General features: G+C 45.4%; 1 protein-coding gene across 1 annotated transcript in view; it reads left to right on the top strand.

The window, feature by feature from the left end:
- The window catches only part of cacna1bb (calcium channel, voltage-dependent, N type, alpha 1B subunit, b), a 148,778-nt gene extending 129,492 nt beyond the window's left edge, over positions 1–19,286 (top strand). The window contains exons 42-52 of the mRNA XM_062554103.1: positions 579–675; positions 4,778–4,883; positions 5,386–5,493; positions 7,169–7,302; positions 7,647–7,807; positions 8,197–8,323; positions 8,686–8,802; positions 9,936–9,977; positions 13,793–14,027; positions 16,483–16,709; positions 17,140–19,286. Of these exons, the coding sequence (XP_062410087.1) occupies positions 579–675; positions 4,778–4,883; positions 5,386–5,493; positions 7,169–7,302; positions 7,647–7,807; positions 8,197–8,323; positions 8,686–8,802; positions 9,936–9,977; positions 13,793–14,027; positions 16,483–16,709; positions 17,140–17,733 (1,948 nt within the window). The 3' untranslated portion in view covers positions 17,734–19,286. The remainder of the gene's footprint in view (positions 1–578; positions 676–4,777; positions 4,884–5,385; positions 5,494–7,168; positions 7,303–7,646; positions 7,808–8,196; positions 8,324–8,685; positions 8,803–9,935; positions 9,978–13,792; positions 14,028–16,482; positions 16,710–17,139) is intronic.
- Positions 19,287–21,728: the final 2,442 nt, after the last annotated feature.

Raw genomic sequence — 21,728 nt, 5'->3', positions numbered from 1 at the left:
TGGTCTTGTAGTTGTAAGCAGGTGTCGACTGATCAGAGTAACAATTATCCTCCTCATGCGACTGTATTCACACTCTGCCAGAACCATCTTGTCACTTTTAATGTGGAAATTGTGTTAATGCTAGAGAGCAGGTGCGCACATCCAGAGGCTAACAGGTGCCGAAAAAGTAAAAGTAAAAAGTAAAAAATCCAAAAAAGTAAAAGCATGAGATAAACAAAGCTGGGTGCTGGGTCCGCACACTTTGCTCCACGTATAGTTTTAATCAGTAACTTTTCGGGCGCACGCCCTTCTTCAGACGGAAGAAGTCTGTAGTCTGAAGAAGGGCGTGCGCCCGAAACGTTACTGATTAAAACACTATACTTGGAGCTCAGTGTGCCAAATTGTGTTAATGAAAATGACAAATTTTAATCTCTTTTTGTTTCAGCACTGAGTCCTAATGCCCTGTAACTCTGTTGACTGTGTTTATGATCACTGTTGGAATGTTACCTGCATAAATGATGATGTTCTGTGGATTTGGTTGAAATGCCCTGCTCCACTCTTTTGTCACTGTGCCCTAAACTGTGATGTATTCTTTGCAGCGGGCGGATAGTCTATAAGGATATGTACAATCTGTTGCGTGTAATCTCTCCTCCCCTCGGCCTGGGGAAGAACTGTCCCAACAGAGTGGCCTACAAGGTTTGCAGAAAAAAAACCGCACGTCTCCTCTCCTCCACTAGAGGAAGCCGAGAGGCGGCTGCCCAATTGCCTGAGAAATTAACTAGCCTGCTACCCCTCCCCCTACTAATTGGATCACAAGTAACCATGGCAACAGCTGGAAACAAAAGCCACATGTAAGCCTGCTCTGCTATATAGTCTGTCAGGGAACATATTGGGGCGTTGTGCAGGTTACTATACATGAGGCCATTTCAAAAGACATGCACGGCAGCTCAGTGCATTTTACCCCAGTAATGCCTCCTTCAAAGAGACACACACAGCTTAATCCATACACATGCTCAGTATGTGATAGTGGAACAATCACAACAGAGCACAGCAATCTTCAGAAATGCAAAACCAATTAGCTCTGGAGATTTTTGTGAGATTTGATATTTGTTTTTTTGTTTTTTTCCCTCTCCATCTGTTATCCTCCCCAAATTGAATTTTGGCAGACCCATGCCTGGGGGAAATATGATTGGTTTTGCTCATGAATGCCGAAAAGCCTAATGTTGCAGTCAGAGCATCAAAGGCATAGAGTTCACTGACACGAAGGCAGCCTTGTGAGCTTGTGTTTCCTGGTTTCCATGCGAGTTAGCCGCTGATGTCCTCTGGCATGCAGGAAGAGACATCGACAGTGAGACACAGTCACAGCCACCTACCCTTCCCCCTGTCCCCTCTCACATCCATTGCCCCGAGGCAGTGAACCCTCGTGTCTCACACAAACCTCCCTCAACCTCCACGCCAGCATTCCCAATCTTTCTTTCAGATTCTGGCCGTCATCCTCGTCTTGGGAATTGGATGGTGACGGTGGGGATGTCTTTGAAATGCCCCCCCCCCCCTTCCGCCATAACCAATTCCTGGAAGAAAAAGAAAGAATGACGCTACTGTTTGATTTTTCTTTTTCTCATGGTCTTTTTTTTGTTTTTCGCCATTTTCTCCTGCCCTCACTACCCCTCCTCCCTCTCTCCTTCCCCCACGACCCTTGACCCTGTGAAGTGGCCGCATGAACTACCTCGATATGTATGAGATGCTCCGCCACATGTCCCCACCGCTGGGGCTGGGAAAGAAATGTCCGCCACGCGTTGCCTATAAGGTAGACCACACACACACACACACACACACACATACAGTACCTGCACACACATCTTTTTGTCTTCACATCTTCTGTGTAATAGCTTCAGCAGGCTGTGCTCCAGCTGGTAGTGGGTAGTATTGTGCTGTATCTTGTGCTGTGGGTGGTATTGTGCTGTACGTAGTATTGAAGTCTACTCTTGTGGCCTAGTTGGTGACTGGTGGACTGTGTGTTTGATGTGATTGTGGCTTGCTTACATCACTCATTTACACAGAACGTGTGATTGTTTCATAATGCGGTTGTAACAGTAAGTTGTAAGCGTAGTGTAGCCAAGCACAATCCTGCACCTGCAACTCTCATCCTTGGGCATGGATAGTACAGTATGCATGCTAGTCAGGCTAAAACCCATGGGTTGATAGCATCTGTTGATAACATGTTTCCTAAAGTGACAGAGTAAGGTTTACTGAAGTGTCTACTGGCTACTATTACACAGTATCGTGAGTATATTTTCGTACCTTTGCTATGAGAATTGTGAAGGGACAGGGACATTACATCAGGGACATTTGATCTATTAAAGCAGGTTCAACTCAAGGTTAAGTATAAATGTTTAACCTGAGATGAAAACATATGCATACACACACACACACACACACACACACACATTCACATGGTTGAAAGCATGGTATTGGCCCTCTTGGGCCTGTAGCGGCACCCTGTCTGCCTGCCTGCTGTGTGTGTGTGTGTGTGTGTGTGTGTGTGTGTGTGTGTGGTCTGAGGAGGGCGTCTGTGACGTCCCACACCACGCTCCAAATATAACCCACAGGCCTGAGCAGTCAATTTACAGAGAGAGAGAGAGAGAGAGAGAGAGAAAGACGACAGGAGCGAGAGACAGAGGAAGAGAGAGAGGAAGATCAAGCCCGTAAGGAGAAAGACGGGGAGAAGAAAATATGACAGGAGGTAGAGAGAGACTGTGCAAGAGAGAAGGAAAAAGAGAGGGAGGGAGGGAGAGAGAGAGGGAAGGATGACAGGAGTGAGGAGGCTGTATTTGTGCACCGAAGCGAGGCTTGTCTTTGTTGCATCCCTGTTTTTCTTCCTTGTGTGCCATTGTGGCAATGCATCACTCCTCCTTTTTTCATCCCTCTCTCCTCCTCTCTTTTTCTCTTCTTTCTCTTCATCCCCCTCTCTCCTTCTCTTTCTCTCTCCCCGTCACCATCTCTTATCTCCTTTCATCTGCCTCTCTCTTCCTTCTCTCTTTCTCTCTCCCTGTCACCATCTCTTCCCTCCCTTTACCCCCTGTCTGCCTGTCTCTCTCTCTCTCTCTCTCTCTCTCTCTGCCTGGTGTGTAGTGTGCACTGGCTTGTCAGTGTGTGTGTGTGTCAGTGGGCATTCTCTTGTCACTCCTCCTCCCCAAATCTCCATCAGTCTGCATGGGACATTCTGATGGCCTTTTGTTTGATTCTCTGTGGTGTCTTCATGATTCTGGGCATATCTCAGTGTCACCGAGGGTGTCACTTGTCTTGTGTCTTTTTATAGGATCTGTCTCAAATGGATGTGTGTGTGTGTTGGTGAGTTCAGAGGTGGGGGATGTGATCAAGAGTGTGTGTGTGTGTGTGTGTGTTGTCTTCAAGGATCCATGACCTTGACTGCACATGTGGATGCTAGGCCCTCTCCCCTCCCCCTCTCCATCACCGTGGTTACCGCACGAATGTGTGATCAGCTGAGCTCAGGCAAAACACACTGACTCCTTAGCAACCGTCAGCCAACACAGCCGCACACATATCTCACATAGCACACGCACACACACGCAGCACTGTGTGCCTGTGCTGTCAGAAAGAAAGAAAAATGGGATGTCTACTAGTATGCAGTTTCTCCCTCACTGCATGAGGGAAGTTACTAAGCCGCTCTGCATTTGCATGCTTGCATGCGTGTGTGTGTGTGTGTGTGTGTGTGTGTGTGTGTGTGTGTGTGTGTGTGTGTGTGTGTGTGTGTGTGTGTGTGTGTGTGTGTGTGTGTGTGTGTGTGTGTGTGTGTGTGTGTGTTGATGTGAATTAGCCGTGACTAGTCAGGATTCAGAGCAACAGCCTGCAGCTCAACTGACAGCAGAAACTGTTGCTTACACTCTTGGGACGAGCATTTAGATCTGTCTGTGAGGGCCCGACCTAAATGTTCTCTCTCTGTCTCTCCTGCTCTCTCTCCCACTCGCTCTCTCTCTCTCCCTCTCTTTCTCTCTCTCTCTCTCACTCTCGCTCTCTTTCCTTCTCTTTCTTTCTTTCTCACCATCTCTCTCACGCTCATCTATCTATCCCTCTCTCAATCTCCTCTATCTACTGTATCTATCTTCCTCTTCCTGTGGTTTTCTGCACATATACTGTATACTCCCATATGAACGTGAACATACTTCAGGGTTGTGCGGAGACTTCTGTTCCTGTTCCTGTTCCTGTTCCAACACCCTTCCTAATCACGACCATTTTAGCCCGAATTGTCCCGACCATCACATTCCATCTGCATGAATGATGCATGAAGAGCTCCCTCTCCCTCTCAATCTGTATATCTCTGTTCCACTCTTACATGTCTACTCACACCAATTACCCTACAAAACACCTTATTTATGCGCACCTCTATAAACACATGATATTGATCATAATCATTTAATCTCAATTGATGTGGGTATTAGCCTTTCTCTCACTCTTTTATATCCCACTGTCTCTCTCTGTCTGCCTCCATCTTTCTCTCTCTCTCTCTCTCTCTCTCTCTCATCCTTTTCCTAGAGAGTTTCTTGGTGTGCTCAGCGGAGATAAGTCAAATGACTGGCTCATGTCTCTAATCCATATTCAGTAGTCTTAGTCTCCCTTGCCATTATTCTAACACACACACACAAACACACACGCACGCACGCACGCACACACGCACGTTTCTCTCAAGTAACACCCTCCCCAGGAGCAGTCGCTCAAGTGTAACTGTGTGTTTCTTCATCTCTCTCCGCGTGGCCCACCCGTGGCGGCGACTGTGCAGCGTCTGGTCAGGATGAACATGCCCATCGCCGAGGACAACACAGTGCACTTCACCTCCACCCTCATGGCACTGATCCGCACTGCCCTGGAAATCAAACTGGCCTCAGGTCAGCCACGTGTTCCTGAACACACACATGCATGCACACACACACACGCACACACGCGTAGTCTTGCACACGCACACAAACGTACACATCCATCCATGCATGCATGTATACGGATACACATCATAGAAATCAACCAACCAACCAGTATTAATAAGTGCATTATGATAAGTGCTGTAGTTATTTGTGCTTGTGCGTTATGCTTTTTTAGCTACTGACAATATCACTAAATAGCACTGTGGCTAAAAGAATAGCTATGAAAATAGTACATTGATGAAAAAATACCAAAAAAAAAAACAAATCATGAAAAAACAAATGAACAACATGAAGTTTGTGTAAATGGAATGTTACATTCACTTGTGAAGCTCACCTTAAGCCTCAACATATCTGAGCAAGGCATACTTCTAAGCAAATGGCACAGTGAATTCAGGGGGGGGGGGAAGCCAGAAATGAAGAGAAACCCTGGAGCGTTAACATTTCCTGACCTTTCTGTGGGTGCCCACAGGGGTTCTGGCACAGCGGCTGTGCGACGCTGACCTGAAGAGAGAGATCAACCGCGTGTGGCCAAGTCTGCAAGCCAAGACCGTTGACCTGCTGGTGACCCCACCCAAACGTGAGCAGCAGCAGCAGCAGCCACCAACCACCACGCTAGTGCCCACCGACCCTCCACCACCTGGTCCCATGAGGGGGGGGGGCTGTACAGAGACGAAGAGACATGACAGCCTGCTTGGTAGCTGGTGGTCGAGTCCGAGACAGTTAGACAGTTAGACAAGCACACGAGGGCGTTGGGCTGGCACTGTGCAGGAACAGACAGGCTGACAAACAGATAGACAGACTGACTGATGGGTTTACACACACACACACACACACACACACATACGCAGAGAGAGAGAGGGTGGGGGGGCAAATAGACTAGCACTTGACAGACTGTACGTATATGAGAGAGTGAAAGAGAGAAAGGGAGGCACAAACAGCTTGTAAAAGCCAACTTGCAATCACTGAACCAGCCTTTGAATGACTTCCTCTGTATGCACAACTGTGCCGTTATCTATGTGGAAAGCAAGAGAGACTGACAAAGAAGCAGAGTGGGAGAAATGAAAGAGGGCTGTAAATAAACCAAATCACCTACATACAGTAGCTGCTCATCCCAGTGTATCAGCAAAGCAGATAAAAACAGCCCGAAAGCTAATTTAGCCCTGGCTGTTAGCACCCATCATTCCCTCTTTGCGGCTCCCCTGTCAGGTATCCACTAACTGGCTGTGGAGCGGCGCTGGTGGTGGTCCACCTCCCTGTTGATGCTGCCCTCCCGCACCCTCCCTCTCCCCCAACCGTGAGAGCCTGTAATGAACACGGCTTATAGGCCCCTAATCTCGACAGTGTGAAATAACGTTGGAGCCTCCCCAAAAAGCCTGGCAGATCTCAACGCTCGCAAATGGGTTTGAGGGGGCCTGGAGCACGTCGGCCGTAAAATTATGTTTGAGTTTTAAAAAAAAAAGAGCGGGGGGGGGGGGAGTGAGATAATGATAGATGGAGGAGATGGAGTGAAAGTGAGAACAGCATCCACTGGGTGACGGGGGATGCCAGGGGAGATCAGTTGTCATCAGCGTGTGTTGATTAATACTGGGTGCCACGGTGAGATAGTAAATCTAGCTTTGCTCCAATTTCCACAACACGTTCGCTGAACTGGAGCAGGAATGTATTGCTATGCTGCCATCTAGTGGGCATATGTGAACCTTACCTTTGATGGAATGCCAAATAGGAGAAGCAGAGAGTGTTCAAAGGGTGGACTCTCCACAAGTTAAAAGTGTTTGTTTTGTGTAATGTATTATAGTTGTGTTAATGACTGATAATATTCAGTTTGTGTATACCCATCATGTTAAACCTGGATTGTAATTTAGATAATATAGCAATCCTTTTCTAGTCTTCTGTCTTCTGTCTGTTCTCAAAGGAAGCCTCATCTCTGCAAATGTTCAGAGTTAGTGGCGTGCTCAGTCCTCTTTGTTCTTTTGATGCTGCTTGTTGGTGGGTGCTCTTTGGTCCAAGGTAAATAGTTTGTGTAGAAAAGGAGAATTTCTCCACGACCAAGGCACTCCAAATAGTGTAAAATGTCTTTATTAAACTGACATGTCCAACATGGACCTAAAAATGCCCATGTCAGTTTAATAAAGACATTTTAAACTATTTGGAGTGCCTTGGTCGTGGAGAAATTCTCCTTTTCTACAAAAGCCTCATCTCTGTTCTCCTCCACCCTGTGTTCCCTCACCCCACCCCTCTCCCCTGCCCTGTAGCGACGGAGCTGACAGTGGGGAAGGTGTACGCCGCTCTGATGATCTTTGACTACTACAAGCAGAACCGTGCCAAGAAGCTCCAGCAGCTGCAGCAGCAACAGCAGCCTGGAGTGGGAGTGGGCGTAGGAATACCGGTACTGCTCTCCACCCGGCCTCTGCTCACCCACACTCACATGCACACACACCAACACCAATAGGGACAGCACCTTAAGACCCGACTCGAGTTCTATTCAAACTGCACTCAGGCTGCTCAAACATGGGGCCTTTATTTTATTTTTTGTCTTCCATTTACAACAATGGTTAGATGTTTCCTAACTTCACTGGAATTAGAATTTTTGTTTTGCAACAGGTTAGCCAAACAGGGCTATTTGAGAAATGTCTGCTGGGCTTTTATGATCATACATCAGTCATTTTGTCAGGATATTTACGAATGTGTGTTGATGAGTCTTGTGTTTTGATTACTGTATGATTTGTTCAGGGGAAAGTGGGGGCTCTGTTCCGCCCCATGCTGCCCTTAACCCAGATTCAGGAGCAGACGCCACTAGTCACCAGTGCCAAAGCCCCTCCTGCAGCTCAGCCTGATTCGCTGCCACAACCAGAGCCTCCGCCCACTACCTCCTTGACCAATGGAGAGGCAGTGTAAGCATCAAAAGATTATACCATCATTGTATCACTATGTGTCTTTGCACAACAGTTAGGTCCAAGAATGCAAATTATTGTGCACACATGGGATCTCTCACTGATCTTGGTTGTTTTGCAAGGCTAAAGACGCCAAGATGAAGACTGGAACTATCTCACTCGATTAGTTGGTATAGAACTTTTGCATAAAAGCAACATGCCACTTATGATCTTAGCATTGATAGTGGATATAACCACAGCTGTAATTACCCGTGGAACGAATCACAGCCAGATTGGCAACACAGTACCTACAGCCATGTTAATAAAGCAGTGTTGAATTAGAATTGATATCCTTTACCAATGCCACTCTCACTGGTACTGTACATGCCATGGCTGTGTGCCCATTGCAGCCAAACGCAGGGCAGTGCCATGAAGAAGTCTCCGTCGGCGGAGACACCTCAGGAACGACAGCAGAGAAGCAGAAAGTCAGTAGAGCGTGGCCAATCAGACGACACACAGACCTCAAGCAAAACTCAGGTGCGCCGACAAAACACACGCTGCTACAGGAATTACTCAATATTACTCTATAATATAACATATAATATCAACACTCCACAGCAGCTTTTCAAATAAGAGTATCATATCTTCCATCATATGAAATATTGAAATATTGTAGGCATGTGTGTTTGTGTGAGTGTGTATTAATGGATGTGTGATGTGCATTATATGGATCAAAATGTGTGTGTGTGTGTGTGTGTGTGTGTGTGTGTGTGTGTGTGTGTGTGTGTGTGTGTGTGTGTGTGTGTGTGTGTGTGTGTGTGTGTGTGTGTGTGTGTGTGTGTGTGTGTGTGTGTGTGTGTGTGTGTGTGTGTGTGTGTGTGTGTGTGTGTGTGCTGCAGGAATCTGGTGCAGAAGAGCTGAGTGATGAGTACACTTCCGATATGGAGCGTTTCTCCATCCTGGAGGGGCCTGGCCGAGCCTCTTCCATGCCCAGACTCAATGCTGCTGAGTACCAGGTACAACAACGCAGCTTTACCTCTTAAAACTACATGCATGCAGCCAGTAGCACAGCACATAGCATACCAAAAAGACATTCAACTAATGGTAATATGCACTTATTCCCTGGAATTCCTTATTCCAGTAAATCCTATTTAGAGTGTCAGGTTGTTGACTTTGATTTTATTTCCCCCACAGGTGATGGGAGTTTATCTGTTTTCTGTCTCTCTCTCTCTCTCTAACAAAAGTCTATTTGAAGTCCCCTTTCTCTCTTGACTGGGACTCCATTCTGCTGTGCATGTCTTACATTTCTAACATACTCTGCCTTGTTTACTTTCCTTCCCATAACTCATATTAACTCACTCTTCTGTTACCAGACTCTTCTGTCTCTCTGCTCACGCATTCTTTGTGTATGTGATGTGTCCATATGAACATGTCAGCTCTTAACACCCTGGCATTGGAGGACATGGAATACTAATCCTTGTGATTTTTTTACTTTCCTTACATCTCCTGTCTGAAAGGATCAAACCATATTTTAAGTTTCATACATTCATACTATGTTTTTCGTTTTTATATGTTTGGTTTTGAAACAGTTCTATTATGAGTGGAAAGGTTCTTTGTTCCTACTTGTTTGTCAGATCCTGTCTTGTCTGATTTTTCTTGTCTGTCTTAGTGTGTCCTTCTATCCTTATTGCTTTTCTCTTTATTTGTTTACTTTTTCTTTCATTTTCTCTCCATTTCCGTTGTGTTTTCTACATTGTCTATGCGTTCTTTCAACACCAATATGTGTACTTGTGTCTCTTCACCTGTCTGCTTACGTCTCTGTCTTCTCTTCCCCTTGGTCCTTCACTCTGTCCTCTACTATCTTTTCTCTCTGGCTCTCTTTCTCTCTGTGTCTCTTCTTCTCTCCTCTCCTCTCCTCTGTTCTCCTCTCCTCTCACTGGTCCTCCCCTCCTGATGCTCTGTCTCTCTGTCTCTCTTTCTCTCTGTCTCCTCTCCTCTCCTCTCCTCTCCTCTCCTCTCTTCTCTCCTCTCCTCTCTCCTCCTCTCCTCTCCTCTCCTCTCCTCTCTCCTCCTCTCCTCTCCTCTCCTCTCCCTGGTCCTCCCCTCCTGACGCTCTGTGTCTGTGTGTCTCCTCACCTGTGTGTTTCAGCAGCGGAGCCACCCTCGCCACACCACTGGACCTTACCTGCCAGTATGTACCACCCCTCCTCTCTCTCTTTCTCTCTCTCTCCTCTCTCTCTCTCTCTCTCTCCTCTATGTTGGTGTCATTCGCTCTCTCTCTCTGTCATCTATCTGTTGGCCTTTGTGTTGCTCCCATTGTCTCTGTGTCTGTCAAATAGTGTGCTCCATTGCTGTGTCCAAACACTGGGTATTCTCTTCTGAGGTATATTTGCATAGGCCGTTGTGGGGGAATGTGAGGCCTTGCATGCATTTCCAAAAGATTCCACTTTTTTTAATCAATAAATTGTTCATGAGCCTTGATGAATTGAATGTCATTCTCAGGCCATCTGTAACTAGGGGAGTTGGAGAAAAATGTGTTTTCATGTTTTTTCATCTTGCGGATATATTTATGAGCGTCCGCTCTGGCTGTTGATCAGATTGTCACATTGTTTTGGAGAGAGATGGAACTCATCTTTTTAATCTCTCAGACCACAAGACACCATGTTAAATGAGGTGTTCTCATAAAGGAAATCAATGCAGGCACTCTCACTCCCTCACAGCCTATGTCAACACAATATGTCTTGGCTTCCTGGAGTGATTTGTCCAAGGCCCGTGTGTTTGTTGTGTGTATGCAATTGTGCAATATAATTTGTGTACTGTGTGCTTTCAAAATACTTTTTCAGTGTTTTTCTCTTGAGTGTGTGTGTGTGTGTGTGTGTGTGTGTGTGTTTGTGTGTGTGCGTGTGTGTGCGTGTGTGTGTGTGTGTGTGTGTGTGTGTATATGAGTGAAAGCTATCTCAGGGTCTTTTGTACAGTGCTGTGTTTTCAATGGTTGTGAAATACAGAGTGGTGTCTGTGGTTCTCCCCTTTTCTCTATCTATTCTGCTTTCTCTGTTGGAGCCCCCATCTTTGCCAAAGGAGTTGAAATAGTATCATACTGACACACTGTTTTGCTAGTCCTACAGGTGTAATTAAATGCATCTGAAGATAAAATCAGCCTCATAGGTTCAGGAATAGATTTTTCCGATGAGTCTGAAATAATTGTATACAACCTCCTTACATGATCTTAAATGAGGAAGGTTGCTAAATGAACATTCATAATGGACTTATCAGCATACGGTAGATTGGTATAGTGTCCATGCATATACATGTTAATTGTGCTGAACATTGAAGTCAATATGGAACCTATTGTGTCATATTTTAACTGACAATGCGTCATCTGCTTTGGTAAAGATGTGCTGAGAGGGGGTAACCATTTTCAGAGCACAAGCCTGCTGTGGTCACTAGGTGGTGATAGCAGGCTTGTGACATGTTTTTCTTTCAGATGCTGTGGCGTTGTGACTGTTATTCAGATGAGACTGTTAAACAATGACTATGGGTCGTCTCACAGGGCATTTAATTTAATGGACATTTAATATAACATTTAATATAACAAGTACATGATATATAAGGAGGTGCTGATCAGTGAAATGAAAAAAAAAAATCAGCAATCATTTCAAATTTACACAGAGGAGTTGTTAAATTCCTTGTGCTTCAGGGAAGGCATTCTCCACAGAGGCCAATCAACAACCAAGCCTATTAAACATCACACAACACGACGTGGGATACGAGGACAGTGCACAGTTGACAGTTAGCTGGCAGCATTTGCAGGCGTGCCCCATCTTGTACCCAGGATCCGTAATTTCCCTCCTTCATGGTACTACTGTACATCCTCTGCCTGTAGCTTGAGTGCCCAACCAAAGCGTCAATAACAAAATCACCAACAAAGCAACCTGCATACGCCAAAACCAGCATCACCAATAGAGCAGCATTCTGAGCATTTCACTGGTGTTATCAAGGCCCATCACACCTCCACAAGGCTCCGCAGTAGTGTCTGGTTTTTCAACCCTACGAGCAAACTCTTCAGTCATTCCTCTTAAATTTCTGTGGCTCGTTTATAATCATGTCCGCAACATAACCAGACAAGCCACAAGCCCTTGATACAGGCACCAACAAATGGCAACAGATTCTTCAGTCATTCCTCTTCGTTGCTGTGACCCTATATGATCCGATCAGCAACGTAGCCAGCCAAAATGCAAGACGTTGATGTGGGCAGCAACAACTACCGCTCCAGAAAGACTACGACAAGATTTCCCAGATCTCTGTCAGTTCAGGTTACAACAGCCTCTGATAGCTTTTTTATAATTCCGTTCAGTAACCATACGTGCTGACTTTGCTACAAAACCTTTAACACCCATATCCACTGGTCTTGTGTGTGCTTGTCATCCACGTTTGAAAGCCTTTCTCCATCACATCTTCAAGGGATTAAAGCTCAATAAAGCAGAGAGTGTGCTCCCTCGCTGAATACAACACCACGTCTGTTCTCACTCAAAGCAGAGTCACAACAACTGTGGAATTTGCAGTTGTCTTCCGATATCTATCAGGAGTTTCCAACTGTGTGTTTTGCCCCAACTTCCTGTATTGTTTGTATTTGCTAAATAGGCACTTTCCTGTCCCTTATGCTGCTGTCCTTGTCATTTGCTGGTGAAGAGTTAACCTCAACACTCTTGTTCTCATGCAAACACATCAGTGATTTTAAAACCTTATTATGTCTACGGGTGTAGAAACTCTCAGACAGACTAGTTTTACATCTAGACAGAATGTGCTTTAAAGAGCCCATACATAGCTTACATCTTGCCTCCATTGCCATGGTGAAAACCAATCAACAAATGCTGATGTCGTGTACTGCAAGTACTGGTGTTGAAGCATTGGAATTGAATGTCCTCAAAATATGCTATAACTGAAGCTCAAATCTTCTCAAGGACCTACAATTAGTTAAATGCCTTCCACAACAGACTGTGAGGCACAGATCAATCAAATGCAAAATAATACACAATGATTAAACAATAAGCAATATAAATCCCTGATCAGAGAATTTTGAGCCGTAACCGTGGCACCAAAAGTCCAGACCCATAGTCACTGTAAGGCTCAGCTGCTTTCTCTGACCCCTTTTTTTCTGTGACAGTAGAGGTGCGACCTCAGGCTGGCTTTCTATGAATGTTTGACACAAACATCACATTATTATGCCTCATTTTTAAGTGGTCAAAACATCTGCTGTGATTTATATGGGCCAGTGGGCTTAACTGAATGTCACTTTGTTGCTGTGAGCAAACAGTGCTAGTTGTACCAGTCTGTCCTTTCTCTCTCTCTTTCTTTTGTTCTTTCGCTTTTTAATCTATTTTTTCCCTGTCCCTCTCAGGCTAATTATATTTCATGGTATTTGTAAGGTCTGTATTTGTACTCAGGGCTCCTGCAGATTTTTAGCACTTCTGTGACATGACCAAGCTCAGCTCTTCCTGCCTGTGGCAGCACCATGGTTATTGGTCAGGTGTCTTTATCATATTAATTTGGTAACACCACGATGCATTATGGAGAGTATTTATCTGTGGCTGAATTCTGCATTATTTAGCAGCATGCCGCTTGTAAGACATTGTTTTATAAGGTATTGTAACTGGCTTGCAATATTAATGCAATTATAATGTCATATGGCTATATGAATGCAACCGTGGATGCCCTGTGGTACACATGTAGTTCATTAAGGTAAAAGCATTGTAAAATAGTACATATGACTGTATAAATACATGTATATAATGCATTAGGAATATACATTCCTGATTGAGTGTTACCACACTCCCTTTGGCCGGTCAGGCCTCAGTGTGAGGAAGGCAGAAGAGCAGTAGATACTTGACAGAGAGAGACTGCAAGGTAGAGGTATCAGCAGACAGATTGATGGAGCCCGCCCTCCCTCCCTCCCTCTCTGCCTTTTTCTTCTTCTCATCCCTTTCTCCTTTCTTCCTCCGTCATCAGCCCATTCTGGACGCGAGCCCCATGACCATGAGGCGCTCGGCGTCCACGCTGTCCCCGCAGCGCCACCAGGAGGCCAGCCTGCGCGAGTACGGGCTCCAGAGGCCCTCGCAGGGCCAGGACAGGGCCCACCACCATCACCACCACCACCACCACCACTGCCACAAGCGCAGGGAGCGCGAGAAGAAGCACAAGTCGCTGGAGAGGGACAGCACAGAGCAGACCACCTCTGCACGGGGTAAGGAGACGCAGGCACTGATACACATGCACAAACAAGGGTGTTTGCACATGCCCCCGAAAGATCGAAGATTTTCACATTTATGCAGAGAGGGGAACACTCTCCGAGAAGCCGCCATAGATTAATGACATCTTTAACATCTGCTATGACACACACAAACACACGCACACAAACTTGCAGAGCAAGGAAGGTATAACCAGGGCACTCTCCCTCTCTTTCCTCTCTCTGCGTGATCGGTCCTCTCCTGTGAAGCACTGGATCGTTAATCAGAAGTGGAATTTCCTCCTTTTTTTTCGAACACAAACTTAACATAATCACGTTCCCCGTTGAGAGTGTGCTCTTCCACAAAGTACAGATGCAAAAGCTCTCAGAGGAAATGCGGAACGTGGAAAATGCAGGCCTTACAAAAGGGTTGAGATGATGGATAGAAAAATTAAAGCAAAATCAGCTTTTGATTTGTGCGTTCTTGTGGTTTAAAGTACACTGTGAGTGAGTGTGCTGGGTCCTTTGTGCATATACAGTATGTCTTTACACTGTCATTGTTCGTGGATATTTTAATAAGCAATTTTTTTTACAGACCCATTAGTTAAGTACTTTAGCCCCACTATCTCGATGACTAGTCTAGATATTGACTATGGTGGTCACACATGTCAGATGCTGTATAACCTGTAGCTGAAAACACCAGATATGACCGCTGAGTCAAACTCATAAAGTGGACGTTTGATGGCATGTACTGTACTGTATGCAAAGGCGTCTGTCAACTTTTGACCAGACTCTCCTTTTACTCGGTGTTCCGAAAGAGTAGCATGGCAGACTGACGTGGTCGCTGGTTCCTGCTTCACTGGCCTTGCGTGGCGATAAGATAAATTCCTGCCCGGATTAAGCCTGATCGGGTTATAGAGCAAAAGGCCCTCCATTGACTTCCCAAAGGGGCTCAGAGGGAATATTCCTGTGTCAAGTGCTCTGGCGACTCAAGGAGCAGACTTAACCAGCTCAGGGATCAGGAGGGAGAAAGCTGCTTTTGGAGAAGGTTGTGGGAGTGGGGGGGGCAGTTTTTTTATTATTATTATTCTTAGGCTTCTGGTATGGGATTGGGTGAGAGCGGGGGCTTCGAAAAGCACCATGGGACTTTAGGTAAGTCTGTCTATTAAGTAAGTATGTACGGTTGAGGAGTTGTTGACAGATGTTCCATTCTGGATTATATACCTGATGGAGGCTCTGTGGTGCAGCAGAAATGCATTCCTTTCATCTTTTAATTATGTTACACAAAATCCATCGCCAACTATTTTAATTCACCATTATGATAGTCCTGGTGCTGGCCTCCCAGAATATGGCTGGCAAAGAAGTGATACAGCATATTTGAAGCATAATTGAATATCTGAAGTATAATTGAAGCATAATATAGCAGACACTCGCACACACACACACACACACACACACACACACACACACAAGCAAGAAGAAGGACCAGACAGTACACTGTGTCTGTGTTGTTTTCCCAAATTTGAATCATCTGTGAAAATGATGAATGAAGTATGTCACCAACCTTTAGTTGAACTGTTGTGGTGTGTCTGAGAGTTATACTGGTCTTTTCTGGCGGTATTCTGTGATGATTTTGTGTGACTATTTATGTGTATGTGTGTGTTTTTTGTGACAAAGGATTGTGTGTGTGTGTGTGTGTGTGTATGTGTGTGTGTGTTAGTGTTGCTCGCTGGTAGCAGCTGGCTCCTAACTGTTGAGATGAAAGCCGTACTCCACATGTCTGCCACCTAATTTATGGGCACCTGTCCAAGGAGCAGAGAAAAGTAGAGTGGCCAATGTGAAACAGGCGACAGAAAAGAGAGAGAGATATGGGATAAGAGGAGCAAGGAGGGGAAGGCTGCACTTTTGGCACAACCAGATGTTGATGTACTTACAGTATAAGTATAAGTATAGCAAGTATACTACAGACCATGTACTTTTAGTGTACTAGGAAGTATACCAATTTAATACTTTTTCGGACTAAATTGGAACATTTCAAGTTTATAAACGTATATTTTAAAGTTCATTTTAAGTTAGCTAAAGTACACTTTGTATAAAACAAGTACACTCATCCATTACCCATTCTGTTCTTTCCACGCCTTTAGTTTATTGCTCTGGATTCAGGTCGCGTTTGTCGAAACAGTGTATTTGATAGGAGGCTTTTTAGTGAGCTCAAAAGACGCATAATGCATTACTTTCACATGATCTGCTAGCACAGAACAGCGATGAAAAGCGATTCCAGAGAATTTCAACACCTAGTAATTTCAAAGTTTGTTTTATAAGACCAAACGCTGAAGTGAGAAATTCTGAGGGAAAGCTGCGCTGGTGATTCATATGGGTTCCATTTGATGTTGCTGCATGTCTGCTCTGCAGATGTACTCTGTAAGTTGCATGATGGGAGTTCTCGTGTTTCCCCGTTCCCACGTGTTCACAGGTACAGCGGCAGAGGTGACGGGCGAGCACGTGAGCCGCGAGCGTGCACGGGACCGGGACCGAGGCCGCCCGCACGAGCGCAAGCATCACTCGGTGTCGGGCGAGCCCAAGACGCGCTACTACTCGTGCGAGCGCTACGGCAACAGGGAGCAGGGCCATGCTCACTCCGCTGGACCGAGTCGATCCACATCCCCTGGGGAACAACATGAGACCTTACGCCTCATACAGGTGTGTGTGTGTGTGTGTGTGTGTGTGTGTGTGTGTGTGTGTGTGTGTGTGTGTGTGTGTGTGTGTGTGTGTGTGTGTGTGTGTGTGTGTGTGTGTGTGTGTGTGTGTGTGTGTGTGTGTGTGTGTGTGTGTGTGTGTGTGTGTACAACCTGAAAGCGATTCCTGTAATGCCCCTTCTGACTGTTTACAACCTGAAAGTGATTCCTGTAATTCCCACAGGCAAAAGTGCGAACACATGTCCATGTAGATGAGGGTGTGGGTGTGTGTGTGTGTGTATGTGTGTGTGTGAGTGAGAGAGAGAGAGAGAGAGATTAATTCTGTGTGTGGTTTACTTGTGCCCTACATTACTCATTACTGGTAATGTACACCAGTTGCTCACCACATCAGTTCTCAGATACTTTAATCTCCCCCCCTGCTGTCTCCCTCCCAGGCTGGCACTACTGCCAGGGGCAGCCCAGTCATCGTGGCATCAAGCACCAACACCCCCAACCGCAGCCGCCGCCAGCTCCCTCAGACGCCCCTCACCCCGCGCCCGGCGGTCGCCTACAAGACGGCCCACTCGTCTCCCGTCACCATGCCGTCGTCCTCCTCCGGCTCCCGGCCCGTCGCCGGGCCCAGCTCCGTCTCCGGCTCGACCCGTCTGACCCGCGGCCTCTCGGAGCACAACTCGCTGCTGGCCGACAGCGCCAGCCCGTCCCCAGTGCCTGTCACCCGCATCGGCTCCGTGCCCAGCCTGGCGGCCGAGCCGCGCCACCCTCCTCCTCCTCCGCACGCCGAGGAGATGGACGACTTCCAGGACGCCCTGAGCACCTACCACGGCGGCGTGGGCCGCTCCACGCGGACACTGCCCAGTGCCGCTCACGCCGGGGCCGGCGCCGGATTGGGCTCCTCGGCCCTGGCCCAGTCGGGCCGCAGCGGGGTGCCCAACGGGTACCACTTCACCCTGGGCATGAGCTCGGCGGCCGGCTCTGGTGCCAGGGGCGCGGGCGGGTATCAGGAGACTGAGAAAGAGGACTGGTGCTAGCTAGCGGCAGCTAGGAGGTCAGGACAAGTCACGAATGAGACGGAGACTAAATGAGGGTATCTCTTTTGAAAGGGCCACAATGAGCACACTGCACATCTGCAGAGTGTATGTGTGCGCATGCATGTGTGTGGGTGAACGGATGTCTGGAAGTTCTACTGTACATGTTGTGAATGTACATCAGTCTTTGTCCTCTCATACTGAAGAACTGAAGGAATAGTGTAAGATATTTGAGCCTGAAAACAAAGAGAAGAGGAAAGAAAGAAAGAAAGAAATCTCTTCACAACTCACAGTTTTCTTTATACTTTATAGTTCAAGGAATAAGAGAACTTGCTCATGCATAGCAAATCTGCAGTGTGCATTCCCTCTTAGCAAAGATATGGACCAGCCTGACGAGAGAGAGCCTGATATGACAGTGTAGCGATGGTGAGTTCCCAAATCGCCACCCCTGCGCCTCTCTCTCTCTCTCTCTCTCTCTCTCTCTCCCTCTCTCTCTCTCTTTCAAAGTTTACTCTATAGGGCTACTATTGGATGGACGCAAGGTGATGGAGCAACTCCCTGAGGCCGAGCTGACTCCGGGGGGGGGAGATGGGAGTACGGGGCTCTGTGTTAGGGAGGTAATGCTGGGCAGCATCGGAGCCATGACACCCAAGCGATGAGGACGATGATATTGACAAATGCACTACTAAAGCGCCACTGGGACCTGAACCCATCAGTCAGAGTCTCAGTCCCATGTTGTTTTTTTTCTGTGACAGAGGATGTGAAGGCAAAGTGATATTTTTTACTTTGAAGATTTGCTGCTCTTTTCTTTTTGTCCTGTGACTTCGGCAAAGGAGTGACAAACTGAAACATGTACGCAGACACACACTAAGATGGGGATAAGTAAAAAAAAAAAAAGATGGAAGATTGAGGCCAAAATTGTCATTTGTTTTGTATCAAGCTATAGTACATTGAATAACAGTATTCCTCCTTTTGTATCATTGTACTTTCAAAGGGTTCGTCAAGGAGTATAGCTTGGATATCACGGATAAGCTCTACTCTTTTGTTTTCTTTATTTTCGAAACGCAGTTCTCAAGCCGTCAAATACTGTACCAAGTGCCTAACTTTAAATGTGTTACTGTTTGTGGTTAAAATGCAGATCTGTAGGCAGGATAGGAAACGTACATCAAAGAGAGGAAACTGAGCTGACATCTTAGACGCAGCCAGTGTCAATCTACAGTAAAGTGGTCTGGCATCTCCACAACACCCCATATCACAAACATAGCAACAGAGATTTATATGTTTGCACAAAAAAATAATAGATTTTTAAATTGACAACTCAACAAGAGTTCACTCATTGGTGTTTATATGAAATTATGTATTAGAGCTGGAGAAAATGACATGCAAGAATTATATCGCTAATATAGATTACTATTATGACATTAATGTGTATGTAGTTAGTTTGGTGCCAATTCAGAGTGAACTATGGTACAGAAGTGGTGGGAGTGCATGCAAGAAGGTCCCTGTCTGACTTGGTGGTTAATATTGTCTTAAAGCTGCTGCCTGTGATTAATGCATTTATGTGGGTCTTCTTTTATTTTGTGTAAAACAGACAAGACGACACAGCAAGCTTTGCCTTTTCTCCTCCACTGTGCAAGAGTGGTTCAGAGTGAATGAGTGAGCTTACGTTTCCTGGTGTACATGTGACGTTTTCATGTTCATAAGGCAGACATTAGGTCTTGAATTTACCCCTTTCCTTACCCAGTGTTACAGTAGATGCTGACAATGAGTTCAAAGACATCTTTGGTATCATAGTCCTTTCTCCAAAAGGACAATTCTTGACAAATACACAAAAATGTCCTCACATAATCTGTCTCCTGTTAAGTGTTACTGAAATAACTCCATGTTTTAGTTCCATATTTACATTGAGGGCCCATGTGCAGGATTTTCTCACACATAGATACAAGGTGATAGCAGCCCAGCCTCTTTGTCAGTTTAGTCATTGGCTTCCGTTGCCTCTTATATCCTGTCAAGTGATTCAAACACTATGAGGCCTATAAAAGCCACTGTTACCTGCAATGTTCTCTCAAGGGCATTTATCTGTGGGCAGGAAGATGGGACAGGGAGAACAAATGGGGAAATGCTGCTGTGTTCACTCATTGAGTTCCTATCAATAATATGTAATAGTTCTGTAACCTTGAAAAGATAACTGACCTGAAACGGCTCAATGCAATGTTGAGAATCTTTTTTTTTTTTTTTTAAACTCCTGGTGCCAGACATAACCATAATTGAAGGGTAGTCTTTCTCTGCTAGCTCTAAACTGTGCGAGCTGATCCAAAAGACAGTGGACTGAAGGTGTCTTAAGGACTAAGGCAGGGTATCTGGAATGGCAGCCATATTGCCTTCACTTTCTATCCAGCTCTTTTTGACATCCATGAAAAGGATATTAATAGAGGGCTTAAGATTCAACTTTTTTCAGTCCTGGGTCCCAAGGAGCGAGAAATAATGTGGGGTGTCCCTCCAAAGACAAGTGTGCTGTTCTCTATTCGTTCTTGGCACCGTGTGGTGTGTTGACTGTTGACTCACAGTGAAGTTGGACTATGCAACAGATGACACTTTAGGACCAGTTGGCCTCCATTGTAGCTTTATGTCCAGGGCTCTCCAGATTCAGGCTTTAGCATGATTGTGACCAAAACACATATTTCTCTGAATTTCTACACACTGTAAAGTGTAAAGTACACATGTAAAATAAGATGTACATTGACAAAATGTTAAACAAAGACACAAATGTCTTTTTCTCTTAAAATGCCTAACTTGAGATTTTTGTTACCCCGGCAAAATGCATGTCACACTAGATTCCCTGTTTACTCTTGTAACTCTTTGATTTGGTTACTTTAAAAAAGAAAGAAAGAAAGAAACATTACTTTTAAAGGTCATTGTTATTTTATTTGTGCCCTAAGATAGTTAGTAATTGGGTAAATAATGGCTTATTGAAAGGTTATGAGACCTTGTCCAAATGAGTAGCATTGCGAGTCACAACGGACCCTACTGTTTTGGCCAATTATGTTTGCTTTGTAATTATGAGTGGAGACAAATTGTCAGCTAAGTTAAAATCAGGTGCCAAATTAATCCCTTCGCCATTTTTTGTTTTATTTCTTGTACCTCACCCACTGAAGATGTGGCTTACGTGATCACGTCCATGTTTGCATGTTCAAATGAAATATGTGCATGTGTGAAATTGTATATCATGAAGTCTATTTTATATGCGTTCACTTGCTGGTCGTTTTAAATGACGTTTGATATACCATAGGAATGAAGAGGGATGTGAAGCAACGACATTTAACGCATTTACAATGACGGACAAAATTGGAGAGTTTTGTGTCCTGGACTGAAATTGGTGTGGTGTTCGTCTTGACGTCTTCGTGATCAGCCTGACTCTAGCACTGCCTCTCTATCTTTCTCTTCGGTTCACGCTGGTCAATACTGCTGTCATTTCTAGCATTGCATTTTGTATGAAGAAATGTCCTTGAAATTGAGTTCTGTAAGAAAATAAAACTGGTTATAAAAAAACGTTTAATTTGGCATAATTTCCTCCAGTGTATTTCAGTATCTATGGGAAATATCGAAAAACACTTGTGTTATAGTGTAAAACTTGTGTGACTTTTTGTGATTAACATTCCCGAGCACTGTCGCTTGTCTCTGGTTGTAAAGAACATGCACCAACCGCAGCCTCAGTATTTTGTCTGAGCATAGGTCATTAACCTACGTTGTTTTTGTGTCCCTGTATTTGGTGGCCTTTTCAACCAAGGACGTGTTTCTATAGTGATGCTTATGGCCTTAACACATAGATACAGCTTCTGTCTGCTTCACGTCTGCTTAGGGGACTGGCGCTGTTCCCCATGTTGATGTGATGCCTCGCTGAACACCTGACGTGAGTGACTTGCGACTGGCGTGATTGATTTATGAAAGATGTGCCATTTTCAGGTCGTGACAAGTGAACGCATTTGTTTATGAACGAT

This window comes from Sardina pilchardus, chromosome 14 (genome assembly GCF_963854185.1).
Source record: "Sardina pilchardus chromosome 14, fSarPil1.1, whole genome shotgun sequence".
In the NCBI taxonomy this organism is placed as follows: domain Eukaryota; kingdom Metazoa; phylum Chordata; class Actinopteri; order Clupeiformes; family Clupeidae; genus Sardina; species Sardina pilchardus.
Note: the sequence above shows the minus strand (reverse complement) of the source record. Positions and strands in the feature narration are given on the sequence as shown.